The 18,825-nt window shown below is 44.3% G+C and overlaps 1 protein-coding gene across 2 annotated transcripts in view; it reads right to left on the bottom strand.

Annotated features, from left to right (window-relative positions):
- RALGPS1 (Ral GEF with PH domain and SH3 binding motif 1) overlaps positions 1-18,825 on the bottom strand; it is a 391,212-nt gene that overhangs the window by 278,923 nt on the left and 93,464 nt on the right. For both annotated transcript variants that reach the window (XM_077835616.1, XM_077835617.1), the window contains 2 exons: positions 7,516-7,605; positions 4,227-4,319 (listed from right to left, as the gene is read on the bottom strand). In XM_077835616.1, coding sequence (XP_077691742.1) covers positions 4,227-4,319; positions 7,516-7,605 — 183 coding nt within the window. The remainder of the gene's footprint in view (positions 1-4,226; positions 4,320-7,515; positions 7,606-18,825) is intronic.

The following is an 18,825-nucleotide window of genomic DNA, read 5'->3' as shown; positions in this document are numbered from 1 at the left end:
GAAAGATAGGAAATATGACAAGAGACTACTATGGCTTAACCAGGAGATCTTCAATGATCTGAAACTCAAAAAAAGAGTCCTACAACAAGTGGAAACTAGGTCAAATTACAAAGGATGAATATAAACAAATAACACAAGTATGCAAGGACAAAATTAGAAAGGCCAAGGCACAAAGCGAGATCAAACTAGCTGGAGACATAAAGGGTAACAAGAAAACATTCTACAAATACATTAGAAGCAAGAGGAAGACCAAGGATAAGGGAGGCCCATTGCTCAATGAGGGGGGGAAAAATAATAACAGAAAATGCGGAAATGTGGTTAATGACTTTTGTTTCGGTTTTCACCAAGAAGGTTGGTGGTGATTGGACATGTAACATAGTTAATGTCAGTGAATATGAGGTAGGATCAAAAGAGGCTAAAATAGGGAAAGAAAAAGTTAAAAAGTTCTTAGACAAATTAGATGTCTTCAAGTCACCAGGGCCTGATGAAATGCATTCTAGAATACTCAAAGAGCTGACTGAGGAGATATCTGAGCCATTAGCCGATTATCTTTGAAAAGTCATGGGAGATGGGAGAGATTCCAGAAAACCAGAAAAGGGCAAATATAGTGCCAATCTATAAAAAGGGAAATAAGGACAACCTGGGGAATTACAGACCAGTCAGCTTAACTTCTGTACCCAGAAAGAGAATGGAGCAAATAATAAAGCAATCAATTGGCAAACATCTAGAAGATAGTGAGGTGATAAGTAACAGTCAGCAAGGATTTGTCAAGAACAAATCGTGTCAAACCAACCTGATAGCTTTCTTTGACAGGGTAACAAGCCTTGTGGATAGAGAGGAAGTGGTAGACGTGGTATATCTTGACTTTAGTAAAGCTTTTGATACTGTCTTGCATGACCTTCTCATAAACAAACTAGGGAAATGCAACCTACATGGAGCTACTATAAGATGGGTGCATAACTGGTTGTAAACCATTCCTAAAGAGTAGTTACCAGTGGCTCAGAGTCATGCTGGGAGGGCATAATGAGTGGGGTCCCACAGGGATCAGTTCTGGGTCCAGTTCTCCTCAACATCTTCATCAATGATTTAGATAATGGCATAGAGAGTACACTTATAAAGTTTGCGGATGATACCAAGCTGGGAGGGGTTGCAAGTCATTTGGAGGATAGGATTATAATTCAAAATGATCTGGACAAACTGGAGAAATGGTCTGAAGTAAATAGGATGAAATTCAATAAGGACAAATGCAAAGTACTCCACTTAGGAAGGAACAATCAGTTGCACACATACAAAAAGGGAAATGACGGCCTAGGAAGGAGTACTGCGGAAACGGATCTGAGTGTCATAGTGGACCACAACCTAATATGAGTCAACAATGTAACACTGTTGCAAAAAAAAAAAGCGAACATCATTCTGGGATGTATTAGCAAGAGTGCTGTAAGCAAGACATGAGAAGAAACTCTTCCACTCTACTCTGGGCTGATTAGGCCTCAGCTGGGGTATTCTGTCCAGTTCTGGGTGCCACATTTCAGGAAAGATGTGGAGAAAGTCCAGAGAAGAGCAACAAAAATCATTCAAGGTCTAGAAAACATGACCTATGTGGGAAGATTGAAAAAACTGGGTTTGTTTAGTCTGGAGAAGAGAAGACTGAGAGGGGACATAACAGTTTTCAAGTACATAAAAGGTTGTTACAAAGAGGAGGGAGAAAAATTGTTCTTCTTAACCTCTGTGGACAGGACAAGAAGCAATGGGCTTAAATTGCAGCAAGGGAGATTTAGGTTGGACATTAGAAAAAACTTCCTAACTGTCAGTGTGGTTAAGTACTGGAATAAACTGCCTAGGGAGGTTGTGGAATCTCCATCATTGGAGATTTTTAAAAACAGGTTAGACAAACACCTGTCAGGGATGGTCTAGATAATACTTAGTCCTGCAATGAGTGCAGGAGACCGGACTAGATGACCTCTTGAGGTCCCTTCCAGTCCTATGATTCTACGATTCCATGGTATTGGTCCATTAATAGATAGAAATGGTAGCATTATCAATAAAAATGCAGAAGAGGCAGAAATGTTCAATAAATATTTCTGTTCTGTATTTGGGAAAAACAGATGATGCAGCCTCATCAGATGGTGATGACACTACTCTTTCCATTCCACTAACGTTTCTGGATAAAAGCTATTACATTTAAACATTTTCAGATCAGCAAGTCCCAATAACTTGCATCCAACAGTTTTAAAAGAACTGGCTGAGGAGCCAGTTTTTATCCAGAACTGAGGGAAAGTCTCAAAAGTGGGGGACTGGCTGTGATTGCTTGATCTACTTTATGCCGGAGGGTATACTGGAAAACTGTTCAAAGGCAATAGGTAACTTGTATTAGAAAAGGGAATGTATCTAACTTAGAACTGTGAAGCCTGATATTGCATCTTCATGTTTTTTTCCTTTGTAACTTGTATGTGTTCACTTTCCCTTGCTACTCCATCTTTGAATCTGTGATTTTTTTGTGTTTTTGTAAATAAACAGTTTGTTTACTTTTACCCTAAGCAGTCTCTGTTGTGAAAACTGTGTGGAGTGTATGTGCCAAAGTGAACTAGTAAGTGGAGGCAGGTTTCATGTCTTCGAGGGTGATTAACCAAGAGGGGAAAAGTCTGAGTGTCTGGTAGTTGAGAACTTGGTTTGGACAGATTTGGGAAGACTCAAGATTGGAAGGGCTCTGGCGTCAAGCCTGCAAGGCGTAAGTAGGCTGGTGGAAGCCAGGGTCAGACCTTTATGTTTGTGGACTGGCTACCATTGTTAGAGCTCTAAGCCATAGCTGCATACCATTTCAGCACCCAAAGTTACAGGGCAGGTGGTGACAGAACCCCTTACTGGTCTGGGTGATCCCCAAAACATCACAGGAAGTCATGTGTGTGTAAGATGGAACAAGAGGGGAGGTGTCTTTTCATAAAGATTTTCAGCACCAGAAACAGTTTGGATTATAGTATATGTTGTCTATATACACACACACAAACAATGAACTGAAGGGAAAGCTTGACTTGCCTAAAGTATGGAAATGTTTTGGTCTGTTAACCTGGACTTTGACAAAAATTGCTCGAAAGACTTTTTAAAAGAACAAAGTCCTGCTTGATATCTTGATAGAACTACTTACCTAAGAAAGCTTTTTATTATTAATTATTATTTGTACTGTAATAATATGTAGAGACCCCAACCAGAAGTAAGGACCCTAATATGCTAGATGTTGTACAGGCATATAGTCAAAAAACAAGTCATTGCCTCAAAGAGCTCACAGTCTAGATTATTACATGGCACAACATATGAATGAGACAAACGAATCAGGGAAAGGAAATAACAGTAACGCAAACAAGTTAAGCTTATGCTTTAGTTAAACATGTAACGCAATGGTTTGTACTAACTGCCATAAAACTATAGATTTCTCGTTCACACATACACAGGGGTGAAAGTAAGTATAGGGACTTACCGGTATGGGGCTGGGCTGGGGCCGGCTCTGGCCCCCAGAAGGGGCAGGACCGCAGGCAGAAAGGGCGGGGCTGGGGGAGGTCAGAGCCAGCCCCGGGCCACCCTGTACCAGCAAGTGCCTCCCTCCCTGCCCCCGGGGTAACAGTGGCAGCCGGGCGCTCTGGCAGCGGTTTAAAGGGCCCTAGATGGTAGCAGCTACCAGAGCCCTGGGCCCTTTAAATTGTCCCTGGAGCCCCACCGCCACTTCCCCAGGGCTCCAGCAGCAGGGCTCCGGGGATGGGGCTCCGGCTGCCACTACCGCGCCGGGCCCTTTAAATTGTCCCCGGAACCTGCCGGAGCCCTGGGGAAGCAGCGGCGGGGCTCCAGGGACGATTTAAAGGGCCCAGGGCTCGGCTGTCGCTATCGCCTCAGGCGGTAAATCGCCGCCCCAGCCCCGCCGCCGCTACCCCAGGGCTCCGGCAGCAATTTAAAGGGCCGGGGGCTCCTGCTGCTGCTGGGAGCTGCAGGCCCTTTAAATTGCGCCTGGGGAAGCCAGTCCACCCCGGGACGGCACACCAGCTCTTGCCAGTACCCCGCACCGGGGCATGCCGGATTACTGTCACCTCTGTGCACACACAAAATCACTTCTAAGGTAAATTTCCTTCCTTCCTTCAGCTCTAACTCAGCAATCGAGTGATGTTTAGACAACAAAGCACAGGATTATTATACACCATAACAAAAGGGAGAAGATTTGAAATAAAGACAAGTTAACTTACAGCCCAGGTTTTCGTCAGCCTGAAAATAGGTGCGCTTTGCAATGCTGATACCACAGCCATGATGGAATGAAGGTTGTTCAGGTCTAGAAGTTTCTGCAACAACACCAAAGGAAAAATTAATTAACCTTTTCTCATGGCTGTTTAGAGCCATCACACTGAATACAATCAAACTAGAGGTGCAATTCTTCAAAACAAAAGCAAGGGGTACTAAATGGTGTCTAATTTGGGAAATTCTATTAATCTGGGTGACATTTTACACTTTAAAAATGTTGCAGATATTCCAGGCTTGCCCTGAACTCATTGCAAAGTGAAAGCTCACTTAGATGTACCTCCTATGTTCACAAAACTAATTTGGGTTTTGCAAGGTTCTCTCTTTGGAAGTGGAAAAAATTAAATTATTATTATTATTATTTTAAGTGTAACTCTGGTGTTATTGTTGAAAACAAGTTCTAACCATATGATACTATAGTTCTGGAAACATATATGTTTAATTGGGCCAAACGATTCAACTTTGGCCTCCAATGGTTACCGAAGATGTTGAATGAAGTAGTCTAGAATTAATAAAGTGACTTTTTGTTAAAATAATGTTGTAATCTTTTTTTTAAAAAGACAATGCTTCCCCCCCCTCCCAACATGTTTAAAAACCCAGCCTGTGGTCACAGTTCTCTTCAGCAGACTTCTTGCTGTAAAAATCACCAAAACAACTGAGAACATCTGAACATAAAACTGGCCATACTGGGTCAGACCAATGGTCCATCTAACCCAGTATCCTATCTTCTGACAGTGGCCAGTGCTGGAAGCTTCAGAGGGTATAAACAGAACAGGGCAATTATCAAGTTATCCATCCCCTATCATCCAGTCCCGGCTTCTGGCAGTCAAAGGTTTAGGGACACCCAGAACATGGGATTGCATCCTTGACCATCTTGTCTAATAGCCATTGATGGACCTGTCCTCCACGAACTTATCTAATTCTGTTTGAACCCAATTATACTTTTGGCCTTCACAACATCCCCTGGCAATGTGTTCCATGGTTTGACTATGTGCTGCATGAAGGAGCAGAAGCAACACTGTGTTATATAAAAAAAGGTTTCCTACAACACAATGTCTGCAGCGAAGAAAAATGGGAAATACTTTCACATAACTCATTTGTAAAAAGATTTTAAGAGGCTGTACACTCATTCTTACTTCCAGTATTAGCTGTGGATAACAGTACTTAAGGTGTTAAAAAACTAAGTAATATCCATTTGTTTCTCAGGTCAGGTAAGAGAAATAATTATTTTATATACAACTCCTAATATATATGGGTAGTGCACTAAAATGATATTACAGCAGCCAGACCATCATCACAGAATTACAAAAATGCAGGGAGGGAAACAAAAGGGGAGAGAGGGATGGGAAAGGAGGCCGCTGCTCCTCCCTGGTAGGCTGGAAGCAGGGGTGGGGGGTGCCAACAGAGAAGGACACAGAAAACCAAGGGGCACAAACTCTAGCACAAGATAGTAGAACTGGCTCCTCCAGCTGCACTGGCGAGGAAAGAAACAAAAACCAAAATGCTTCATTTCTGAAATGCTGCCAGGGTGCCTCAGGGAAGTTGTAACTCATATGCCTCGTCATAGGGTGCTCCACTCACCGCTGTGCTGGTGCCTCCTCCTAGTCACTCTGGGGATTAGCTCTCACGGCCGACACCCTTGTCCGCGGCTTGCATGCTGTCACTCTGACTCTAGTCTGCAGCTCCACTTGCTCCAGGACTCACAGCATCCTCTTCCTGACTTAGCCCTCCAGCTAGGTCACTCCATGTTCCTACTTATGAGGTTCAGACCTAGGCAGTCTGCACCAGTACTACGCCCTCCGTGGCTGGTAGGGGAACACAGGCCTGCCCTCTTGTTCAGGTTCCAGTCCAGAGACCCTCAGCTCAGCAATTCTGGGTTTCCTCTTTCTGCCCTCACTGCTCCTCCCTTGGACTACTTCCTACAACACCTGGTTCCCCTTCTTTCTTGGGTGTACCAACTCCAAGAACCCTCCTCCCACTTCCCAAGGAAAGACTGCTGCCTGCCTTCCTGCAGCTTTTCCCAGCTGCCCCCAAACACTCCTCCCTTTGCCCAGGGATGGACTGCCCGTTCTCAGCAGCCCAGTCTGTAGCCTGCTACCTGGCTTTATAGGCCCTGCATGTTCCTGCACAAGTGAGCCTCTTTCCAACCAGCTGCCTTCAGCCTAAAGCAGCCTAATTAGCTGACTGGACCCACCTGACCCAGCCCAGCTCTTGCAGGCCTAGTGTGGAGAGCTCACCCCATCACATGCCTAATGCTCCAATTGTCCTCTGTGACCTGAATCCCTATTAGGACTACATCTTCCCATGATGCACAGCTCCCCTCACCAAGGGCTTTGTCTACATGGGAAGTTACAGCACAGAAAGCCAGAGTATGAATCTAGAGCACATCTGCTTGCCACGCAGTTGAGTCCAGATGGACACAGCTAAAGTGTCCTGAAAGTCGTGGAGCATGGCTTAGCTTACTACTAGACTACTTGAAAGTGTATTGAGACAAACTGCACTCCAGAACTTTCAATGCACAGTAGCAGTATCCATGCAGCACATTACTGAGCAGCAAACTGGTGCAAATTCACATCTGGATTATTGTGCAGTAATTTGCATGTAGACAAGTCCCAAAAGGTGACACTGTGGTGCATCACAAAAACTGTCATCTAACTGTGAGACCTACCTATAGCAGAGAATGGGAGGATCAGGCATCAGAATTCCACCTTCATTAGGCTCTATGACAGCGTGTCAAAATAGAAATATTCCAGTTTTTAGCCACAACATTTTGGCTTTCAATGTTTTGCCATCAATTCTAAATTTTCTGTGGAAAATGTTGATGAAAACAATTTTTTGGTCAAAATTTTCAGTGAGGAAATGATTTTTTTCCAACCAACTCTAATGCTAGCAACAAAAATTTGTTTTGGTAATTATGTTGGCCATGGCTCCAACGCAGCTCAACAGCATAATAGCAGCAAGATGAATCACCTTTAAACTTGTAAACACGCTAAACTAGAATATTTGTAGCAGAAGCCAATTAAAAAAGCTCACTGCCCATTGTACCTAGCTATGTACAAGCAGATCAGTCTGTGGTGGTCACATTGTGTATCACAATGACCAAGTACTTAGTGGGATAGCAGGAGCTGTGCTATCAAGAATTTTATTCTTCAGTGGTCTAAAGAGACAGTTGATATGAGTGGAGAAACAGACAAAAAAAGAATATTTTGAATAATAATAATCATAATAATGCACACTTACCTTAGCTATTTTCACAAAATGGCTCAATATTTCTGCCCTTATTTTTAAGGTCTGTGCTGTTAAAATTTCTCGTACAACCCAGAAACTGACCTATAAAGAAACGTATACATCTGAATTTAACGTAAAAAGCCCCACCTTTATTATATTAAACATCTATAAACTGTCTCGATTCTCTAAAGAAAATGCAGGTTAGGAGCAGGAAAGATACAAGTCTTGTAAGAAAGACGTGGTATTAGACAATCAACTGCTGAACTCATTACCCACACCACTTTTCTTTAATTTCAATGGCTTAACTAAACAAAAGGACTTGAGAGATTAATTTAGTTTTATAAAGTGCAATTAAATATCCTGAATAACTGATAGAACAGGATATAAGACAACAAAAACAGTAGTGGACTAGGATTTGGCTAACAAACTAGAAAACTGGTCAATATAATCATTCAGATTTTCAGAATCAAATCACACAACCACTACAGAAAACAACACCTATATTCAATCACTATATAGGAAAGGTGACTTTATTTAGATTTTTGATTATGAGTCCCTCCAAACAGAGGAGAAAGAAAAAACAAAAGCAAAATGTAAAACGAAACCCACCCCCCCGCCCTACAAAGTTAAAGTGCAAGACAATTTGGTTAATTAAATACATGCCAGTTCACCCAGGTCTCCTTCCCAGTGGATCTATAGTAGTCAATCCTTTTAACCTACTTCCCCACACTCCTTTAACATGAACTTCTACATTTATGACAGACTGAGTGGGGATCCAGTGGATATAGTGTACTTAGATTTTTAGAAAGTCATTTTACAAGGTCTCTCACCAAAGGCTTTTATGCAAAGTAAGCTGCCATGGGATAAGAGGGAAGGGGCTCTGATGGATTGGTAACTGATTAAAAGATAGGAAACAAAGGGTAGGTATAAATGGTCAGTTTTCAGAATGGAGAGGTAAACAGTGGTGTCCCCCAGGAGTCTGTTCTGGGACAAGTCCTATTCAACATATTCATAAATGATCTGGAAAAAGGGGTAAACAGTGAGGTGGCAAAATTTGCAGATGACAAAAAATTACTAAAGATAGTTAAAACCCAGGCAGACTGCGAAGAGCTACAAAAGGATCTCTCAAAACTGGGTGACTGGGCAACAAAGTGGCAGATGAAATTTAATGTTGATAAATGCAAAGTAATGTATATTGGAAAGCATAATCCCAACTATACATATATGATGGGGTCTAAATGAACTGTTACCAGTCAAGAAAGAGATCTTGGAGACATTGTGGATAGTTTTCTGAAAACACCCATTCAATGTACAGCAGCCGTCAAAAAAAAGAACAGAATGCTGGGAATCATTAAGAAAGGGATAGATAATAGGACAGAAAATATAATGTTGCCTTTAAATAAATCCATGGTATGCCCACATCTTGAATACTGTGTGTGGTTCCCTCATCTCAAAAAAAGATATATTGGAATTGAAAAAGATTGAGAAAAGGGCAAAAAAAATATTAGGGATATGGAACAGCTTCCGCATGAGGAGAGATTAATAAGACTGGGACTTTTCAGCTTGGAAAAAAAAAGGCTAAGAGGAGATATGATAGAGGTCTATAAAATCATGACTGGTGTAGAGAAAGTAGTTGTTTACTACTTCTCATAACACAAGAACTAGGGTTCACCAAATGGAATTAATAGGCAGCAGGTTTAAAACAAATAAAAGGAAGTATTTCTTCACACAATGTACAGTCAACCTGTGGAACTCCTTGCCAGAGGATGTTGTGAAGGCCAAGACCATAACAGGGTTCAAAAAAGAATTAGATTAATTCATGGAGGATAGGTCCATCAATGGCTATTAGCCTGGATGGGCAGGAATAGTGTCCTTCGCCTCCGTTTGCCAGAAGCTGGGAATGAGCAATAGGGAATGGATCACTTGATGATTATCTGTTCTGTTCATTCCCTCTGGGGCACCTGGCATTGGCCATTGTCAGAAGACAGGATACTGGGCTAGGTGGATCTTTGGTCTGACCCAGTATGGCCATTCTTATGTTCTTATGAGTGCAGTTCAAGAAGCTTGTACGCTTAGTCTGTTTTATGACTGTGTGCACCTAAAATTTGAAAGGCATTATGAAGCGATTAACTATGGTAAATATACAGAGTGTTCAACAATCTTAGTTAACAACAGTAACTTGTTGAGTTTCAGATCACTTTACAACCTTGATTTGAACCTGTTACAAAACAAGGAGACATACTAACTCTGACCATCTTTAAAGTACAGACACAAGCAGGTACACTTCCTTAATAATTAGTTACCAGTTTCAGAAAATGGTCATTTGACTGATTTGGGTTATCACACTGTGTTACTTATCACCAGATCTTTGCTGAGTCATCAGCTTTCATTTTTGTTACTGTTCATAGCAGAGTTTACACTGCAAATACAGGTGGCGTGAAGGATGGAGACAATTGATATGAGTCAACAGTGTGCCCTTGTTGCCAAGAAGGCCAATGGCATTTTGGGATGTATAAGTAGGGGCATAGCGAGCAGATCGAGGGACGTGATCATTCCCCTCTAGTCGACGTTGGTGAGGCCTCATCTGGAGTACTGTGTCCAGTTTTGGGCCCCACACTACAAGAAGGATGTGGAAAAATTGGAGAGAGTCCAGCGAACGGCAACAAAAATGATTAGGGATCTGGAACACATGACTTATGAGGAGAGGCTGAGGGAACTGGGATTGTTTAGTCTGCAGAAGAGAAGAATGAGGGGGGATTTGATAGCTGCTTTCAACGACCTGAGAGGTGGTTCCAGAGAGGATGGTTTTAGACTATTCTCAGTGGTGGAAGAGGACAGGACAAGGAGTAATGGTCTCAAGTTGCAGTGGGGGAGGTTTAGGTTGGATATTAGGAAAAACTTTTTCACTAGGAGGGTGGTGAAACACTGGAATGTGTTACCTAGGGAGGTGGTAGAAACTCCTTCCTTAGAGGTTTTTAAGGTCAGGCTTGACAAAGCCCTGGCTGGGATGATTTAACTGGGGATTGGTCCTGCTTTGAGCAGGGGGTTGGACTGGATGACCTCCAGAGGTCCCGTCCAACCCTGATATTCTATGATTCTATGAATTATAGTTTTTTCTCAGTGTACTAACAGGCAACCTGAATTACTGAAAATAGAAAGAGACAGTTAAATGTGCCTGAGATATGAACTTGATATCAAAAGCAGGACTCCCAGGTGGTCAGCCCAGCACCTCAGTCTTCTCCCTTCCAGTTGTGTTCAGCTTTTCAGAAACAATGTGCTAACAGAAAAAGACCATTTTATCCCATCTCTGTTGGGATAACTTGTTATCTCTTTTTGGAAGTGCTGGCATGGACCAAATCAGATGGCAACCCATACTCTGCCAAAAATTCGAAAGGTCCTACCGCAATGAGAGCTGGCCTCCTCTCACCATGCAATCAGGAAATGAAGCATCACCTTTTTAGTGCTTGCAAGTGGGGCTGGAACCTTCTAGTTTCTTTCTGCCACATATCTTGACACACATCTTGTCACACTAGTTTGTGTAAGGCAGGTTAGGGCATAGCTGTTGGTACAACCATCTTGGGACATAACTTGAACATCGGATAGTTTGCTCTGGTGAGCCGCAAGTCACTTTTCAGGGCCTCTTTGTGGTGCATCCCTTGGCCAACTTCGCAATTATGCTTGCTCAAATTGCAGTTTCTCCAGCAACATTCTGTTAGTTGTTGAAATGTCCAGTTTGAAGTTCATTTAATTTATACAAAGTCTCTCGTTCTTTGATGCTCTTTAAACATGTTTTAACAGTCCAATAAACAATGCAAATCACTTCAAGAAGAGAAAGTTACTCACCTTGTGCAGTAACAATGGTTCTTGGAGATGTCTGTCCCTGTGGATGCTCCATTCCTCCCTGCATTTCTGCTTGGAGATCTTTGGTAGCAGTGTCTGTTCAGCCAGCACGTGCACTCTTCCCTCCACACCCTGCCCCGTCATCTGTCTCAAGGCTAATTAGCGCTGCATGGGCAAACCACCCCCTGTTCCTTCTGTGCCGCGGAGTCCCTATCAAGAACTCTGAAGTAGAGGGGAGGAGAGCGGGTTGCAGAGCACCCATAGGGACACACATCTCGAAGAATCATCGTTACTGCAAAAGGTGAGTAACTTTCTCTTCTTCTTCGAGTAGTGTCCCTATGGGTGCTCCACTGTAGGTGACTCCCGAGCAGTATCCTCAATGGAAGGGTGGTGCTTCGGCATCAAGTCTGTTATGGATGACAGTACTGTGGAGCTGAAAATGAAGCAGAGTCTCCAGTAATTGCATAGTGTTCTGCGAACGTATGAACAGACGCCCAAACCTCAGCTCTGCAGATTTCCGAGATAGGGACATTCTTGAGGAAGGTGACAGAGGAAGAAACCAACTTCGTGGACTACGTGCAGATTACAGATGGAGGTACCACAATGCAAACATGATAGCAGTGCTTAATACAGTTCAAGACCCATTTGGAGTGCCTCTGGGCTGATATCACTGAGCCTTTAGACCTTTCCGTAATGGAAAGGAAAAGCTTAGGAGATTTCCTAAAGGCCTTCGTCCTGTCCAGGTAAAAGGCCAGGGCTCTCCTAATGTCTAGTGTGTGCAGTATGGCCTCCCTGTTATCACGGTGAGGCTTAGGGTAAGAGTTTGAGAGGTGAATCAACTGGTTTATGTGAAAAGATGAGGTCACCTTGGGGATGAACTTTGCGTGGGGCCAAAGAGTAACCTTGATTTAAAGAATATTGTAAAAGGGGGGTGCATTATTAGCGCCACTATTTCTCCTATTCTCCTTGCCAAAGCGAAGGCTACCAGAAATGCTGTCCTCATTGACAGATATGTGAGCGAGCAAATGGCCATAGGTAAAAGAGAAAACTAGTGACGCTCTTTAAAACCAGATATAGGTCCCATGTTGGAATGGGATGTCTGGGTTGGGGAGAGAGGTTCACTATGCCCTTAAGGAATCTTTTTGTAACTGGGTGGGAGAAAACTGAGTATCCCTTTATTAGTTGATGGAAAGTTGCTATGGTCACCGGGTGTATGTTGAGTGAACTGAGGGATAGGCCCGACCTCTTGAGAACAACTATGTAGCCCAACACCATGGGAAGGGTAGAAAATGGTGGGGTAATTTGTCAGGAAATTAACCAAACATGAAATTTAGTCCACTTTTGCAGGTAAGTACAATGGGTAGCCCATTTTCTACTGTGTAGTAACACTTCCTGTACCTCCAAGGAGCAGGAACTCTCTATGTGTTAGAACCACGAAGGAGACAAGCCTTGAGACAGAATATATGCAGGTTGGGATGGAGAATGTGCCCTTTGTTCTGTGAGAGGAGGTAAGGAGTGAGTTGAAGAGGAATTAGTGGACATCTTGCAAGCTGTGACAGGTACGGATATGACATTTATCTCGGCCAGGTGGGATCAATTAGTATGACATTTACTTTTTCTCTTTTTATTTTTAACAGGACTTTCAACAGCGGAGGGAATGGAAAAAAGGCATATAGAAGGCCCTTGTCTCATGGAAGAAGAAGAATGCCACCTAATCAGTGCTGTCCAAGGTAGCCCTGGAGCAATAGCATGGGCACTTGTTCAGATATGCAGCAAACAAGTCTATCATCAGTGTCTCTCATTGATAGAATATGTTGTGGCACACTGTTGGGTTCATTTCCCACTTTGCCACTCAGAGTGTCCGCTGCTGTGTTCTGCTCTCCCGTTAGGTAGGATGCTGATATTAGAACATTGTGGCAAATGCACCAGTTCCATAGCTTTACCATTTCCGCACACAGGGTGCCGCCCTGACAATTTATGTAGTACATGCATGCAATGTTGTCTGCTATCAACTTTGTGTGTGTACCTCTGATCAGTGGAAGAAAGTGAATGCAAGTAATCCTGACTGCTCTGAGTTTGAGGAGGTTGATGTGGAGATGCGCCTCCATGGATGACCACTTGCCCTGAGTTGTGAGGTTGCTGAGATGTGCACCTCAACCTATGAGGGATGCATCTGTAGTGAGAAATAATGTCATGGGGAGGGGACATGGGTGGTGGCCCGGGAGGCGTTGAGGGTGCTGTGGGGGGGGGTTGCCTGGGGAGGGCACCGCTAGTCCTCAGGGGGGCGGCGCGCAGCCTGGGACCCCCCACTGGTGCTGGGGTTGAGAGGTTTGCCAGGGCTGGCAGGCTCCCTACCTGGCTCCACGCCTCCCCAGAAGCAGCAACATCCCCCTCCCTCTGCTCCTAGGCAGAGGCATAGCAAAGCAGTTCTGCACGCTGCCTCCACCCCAAGTGCCGGCTTTGCAGCTCCCATTGGCCAGGAACCATGGGGGGATGGAGGGGGGGCTGGTGGTGTGCCTGCTCTGCCTAGGAGCTGGGGATGTCACCGCGTCTGGGGAGCCCCCCCCACCAAGGTAAGCGCCACCTAGAACCCTCACCCCCTTCCGCACCCCAACCCCAAGCCCTGAGACCCCTCTCACACTCAAATTCCTGCTGCTGCGGGAGGGGGAGGGGTCAGTGGCCCAAGACTGCCACAGCAGTGGCCAATGCGGCTAGCCCCGGGGCTGCCTGAGCTGCTCAGGCGGCCCTGCAGTCAGCAGCACCAGCTGCTGCAGAAGTCACGGAAAGTCACGGAATCCCTGACTTCCATTACCTCTGTGACAAACTCGCAGCCTTAGTCATAGGGAGTGGTCTCTCAGGGCCTCAAACAAGGCATCAAAATTGGTATTTCAAGATGGAAGGCTGTGACGTGGAGGATTGAGGGCCTAATAGTTTGCACCTCTGAAATTTGAACCTTTTTCATTGTGGCTCACAGAAGTGCTATGATGGGTACTGGGGTGGATGCAACTTTTGGGAGGACTGAGTCCTAAATTTCCTTTTTTATCCAGGTGTATTAGATCCCCAGCGACTGTAGTGTGGCTCTGGAGTCTTCAGAGTCTGGAGCGCAGCAATGGTCTTTGGGCCTTCAAAGGGGAGGTCCTCAACTCTCATCTGAACCTCCTTCAGCAGTTCCAGAAGATGCAGCCACGATGCTCATTGCATCACGATCATTTTCAAAATCAAAAGGGTTGCAGTATCTAGTGCAGTCAGGATTGCTGTTTTCACCACTAACAGCCGCTCCTGTACGATGGCCTGAAACTGGTCTCTGTGTGACTCTGGCAGGTGGTAAATAAAGGTGTTAAGCTTGGTGTAATTCGTTTCATCGTATTTGGCTGCTAGAGCTTGGTAAGTTTGCAATTTGAAATTGTAAAGTCACAGAAGAACAGGCCTTCCTCCCAAACAAGTCAAGTCTCTTCCAATCCCTATAGAAAGGGGCGGATTTTGAATAGTACCGGTGGCCATGGGAGATCACCAAATCCACTACAATGGGATTAGGTGGCGTGTGGGAGAAGAGGAACTCTGATTCCTTGTGGGGGACATAATACTTCTTATCAGCCCATCTGCAAGTTGGTGTGGCTGATGCTGGTGTTTGCCAAATGAGTTTGGCTGGATCCAAAAGCACCTCATTAATGGGGAGGGCGATCCTCGAGGAGGAGGAGGATGTATGTAAAATGTCCAGCAGCATATGGTGGGTGTCCTTCACCTCCTCAAGAGGGATTTGTAGTGTATCTGCCACCCGCTTTGTAAGGTCCTGAACGTGAAGTCGTTTGCCATAGATGAAGGAGGGGGCATCACTGCCTCATCTGGACGGAAGGAAGAGAAAATAGTTGGTGGACTATCTCCTCTTCTAGCCCAATCTCCTGTGGTTCATAAATTTCCTCAGGAGGCTCTGAGGCTCTAGATGTAGAGGAAGAAGGAGAGCACATCACAGATTCCTGGTGGTGACACTGGATGTCCAGGAGGCATGGTGCCTATAAGCTGTCCGTGGATCCCATAAGGCCACTGGGACTGTGGAAAAGGCATTGGTGGCAGAGCCTATGGTTGGTCATACCATGGGGGTTGAGGTCCAGAGTGAAAATATGTCTGGGAAAGTCTGGATTGATGGCGGGAGGGAGCATAATCTGAGTGAGTGTGGTAATGACTAGGGGAGGTTTTGAATCTCCGTTGGACATTGGAGGTACAGATAAGGAGACTGAGGTGAATGGCTTGGTACTGGGTGGTGACTCCATGGATCAAGATGTGCCTGGTACAGGGACCCTGGTACTGAGTAAAGGGGACTCTGGGGTTTCACATATCAGCAGGTCCTTAGAAAATCTGAACTCCTGTGGTGCTGTGGTCATCGGTACTGAGGCAATTGGCAATTTTGGCCGAGATGAGCGGTCTGATGAGCTTTGCTATTTGTCATCAGTACCGAGGGTTTCTGTATTGGCGCCGACTTCACAGAGGCGGTACGGTCTGTGCTTCTATCTCTGACAAGCGGTACCGCTGCCTCAGCACCTGTGCCCTGAGGAAACTTAGGCTTACTCCTGGTATCTGCACTGGATGACCCTGTGCCTTGTGGGAACTGTGTTTAGGAGTGGTCAGTACTGAAGTGACTGAATGTGCTGGGGCTTTCCTCTGGCTGGTTCAGGACTCACTGTGAGGGCTCATGGCTCTCTTTTTGAAGGTCTTACATAAGGAATCCAAAAGATTCTTCCTTGGTTCACTTATTTGGAGGTAGAAGGCTATGGTGATGGCTCCCGTCACCGAGGAGACTTGGTACCAGGTCAGCCGCAGGTTGCAGAGCTCCCTCCATCAGAAGTACTTTTAGCTTTAGTTCCCGTTATTTTCGGGAGCTGGCTTTCAGCAGCTGACAAAAAGTACACTTCTGGGGAATGTGGGCCTCTGAGGCAATGGACACAGCGGGAATGTCCGTCTGTTACAGGTATGGCCTCCATACAGGAGAGGCACCTCCTAAACTCAGGGTTGCTGGGCATGCGGAAGCGCTTTAGCATTGCCAGTGTAGACTAGACCTGAGGAAGGGGGTCATGTTGCTATCTAATAATAACAACCATATGTGATATGTATGAAAAGGAAGATGTCCTTTCATATCATTGTTGCTACCACTGTTAAGCAATTGCAACAAATCTTGTACAAAGTATGTCATGTAAGGTATCAATGGAAAAGTTACAGATTACTAAATATGATAATCCTCTTAATATGTATGTATCCTCTTTGTATCTGAAGTTATGAATATTGGTTATGTATCTGTATCTCAAACACATGTTATGATTCCTGGGTGACACCCCCCAGGCAGATTTACATCAGGATTAGACAGTCAGGTGTTGATGGTCCATTAAAGACACTCAACTCTCACAACGGGCCACTGAAGAGACTAAACACACTCAATGAGCCACTGACTCATTGTAGCATGCAAGGAAACGTGATGAGGACGTGACCTAAGACTCCATCTTTTGCCACGAATTTTCCATGCACCTGGGTTGAACATTTAAAAGGGAGACTGCTCTGTGACATCATTTTCTTTGTCTTCATTTCTGCTTCTCACCTCTGGACTGTAATTTTCCAAGGAAGCTTTGAACAAGGAACTGAATGACCCCCAACCTGCTTGGGTAAAAACAAGCTACCAGATTTATCATCACAGCTATGATCCTGACCTGGAAACTCTAAAAATCGATTAGAAAGTATATGATTCCTTAACCATTTAATAACTCTTCTTTTCTTTTTATATCATTAAACATTTAGTTATTCGTTACTAAGGATTAACCTTGACTATCCCCTCATCTAGATGCCTGTGCACAATGACAAATCACACAACTACTTCTGAGCGCACTCTAAGCACAATTCGATGGTTATTGTTACTCGGAATGCTCCTAAAATTAGCATATACTTGATTTGCTAGGTAGGATTTTTCCTTTCTAAATTACAAGAGTGTTATAAGGATAAACTATGCTTTATATTGCAACTTGAGTGGAAAAATTTTTAACTCATTGTTCATTTCTTATTATTAGATGCAAGGTGAATATATGCACATGTTTACTGAGGGTTATATCAGAACCCCAGAAAGTCTCAGGCTCTGGAAGAAACACAGAATATCAGGGTTGGAAGGGACCTCAGGAGGTCATCTAGTCCAACCCCCTGCTCAAAGCAGGACCTAATCGCCAACTAAATCATCCCAGCCAGGGCTTTGTCAAGCCTGACCTTAAAAACCTCTAAAGAAGGAGATTCCACCACCTCCCTAGGTAACCCATTCCGGGGCTTCACCACCCTCCTAGTGAAAAAGTTTTTCCTAATATCCAACCTAAACCTCCCCCACTGCAACTTGAGACCATTACTCCTCGTTCTGTCATCTGCTACCACTGAGAACAGTCTAGAGCCATCCTCTTTGGAACCTCCTTTCAGGTAGTTGAAAGCAACTATCAAATCCCCCCTCATTCTTCTCTTCTGCAAACTAAATAATCCCAGTTCCCTCAGCCTCTACTCATAATTCATGTGCTCCAGCCCCCTAATCATTTTTGTTGCCCTCTGCTGGACTCTTTCCAATTTTTCCACTTCCTTCTTGTAGCGTGGGGCCCAAAACTGGACACAGTACTTCAGATGAGGCCTCACCAATGCCGAATAGAGGGGAATGATCACATCCCTCAATCTGCTGGCAATGCTCCTACTTTATACAGCCCAAAATGCCGTTAGCCTTCTTGGCTACAAGGGCGCACTGTTGACTCATATCCAGCTTCTCGTCCACTGTAATCCCTAGGTCCTTTTCTGCAGAACTGCTGCCTAACTGCTCAATCCCTAGTCTGTAGCAGTACATGGGATTCTTCCTTCCTAAGTGAAGGACTCTGCATTTGTCCTTGTTGAACCTCATCAGATTTCTTTTGGCCCAAACTCCTAATTTGTCTAGGGCCCTCTGTAACCTATCCCTACCCTCCAGCGTATCTAGCACTCTTCCCAGTTTAGTGTCATCTGCAAACTTGCTGAGGGTGAAATCCATGCCATCCTCCAGATCATTAATGAAGATATTGAACAAAACCGGCCCGAGGAGCAACCCTTGGGGCACTCTGCTTGATACCGGATACCAACTAGACTTGGAGCCATTGATCACTACCCAGAAACCTTGTTGTTTGAGAGCAGGTTGTTGAAGTGACATATAATCAAATAGTCTTTATCAGAAAGCAAAATATTCCCTTGACATTTAGCAATTTGTTTTCACATCTGTTATTAAATAAATAAAATCCCCCATCAAAAAAGAGCAAACAAAATAAATAAACAAAAGCCCAAACCCAACACCACCAATCCATTATTATTCTTCATGTCCATTGAGTAACATGTAATACACATCTTAAAATGACCCTATTTTATATCCATCCCTTGCAGCATTTAAATGTAGGTCTAGTCTGAAAAATTACAAGTCAGTTACAATCAACATATTTGCTACACCCATACTGA

The sequence above is a fragment of the Eretmochelys imbricata genome, chromosome 16 (genome assembly GCF_965152235.1).
Source record: "Eretmochelys imbricata isolate rEreImb1 chromosome 16, rEreImb1.hap1, whole genome shotgun sequence".
NCBI classification, from domain to species: domain Eukaryota; kingdom Metazoa; phylum Chordata; order Testudines; family Cheloniidae; genus Eretmochelys; species Eretmochelys imbricata.
This window is presented reverse-complemented; position numbering and strand designations above follow the sequence as displayed.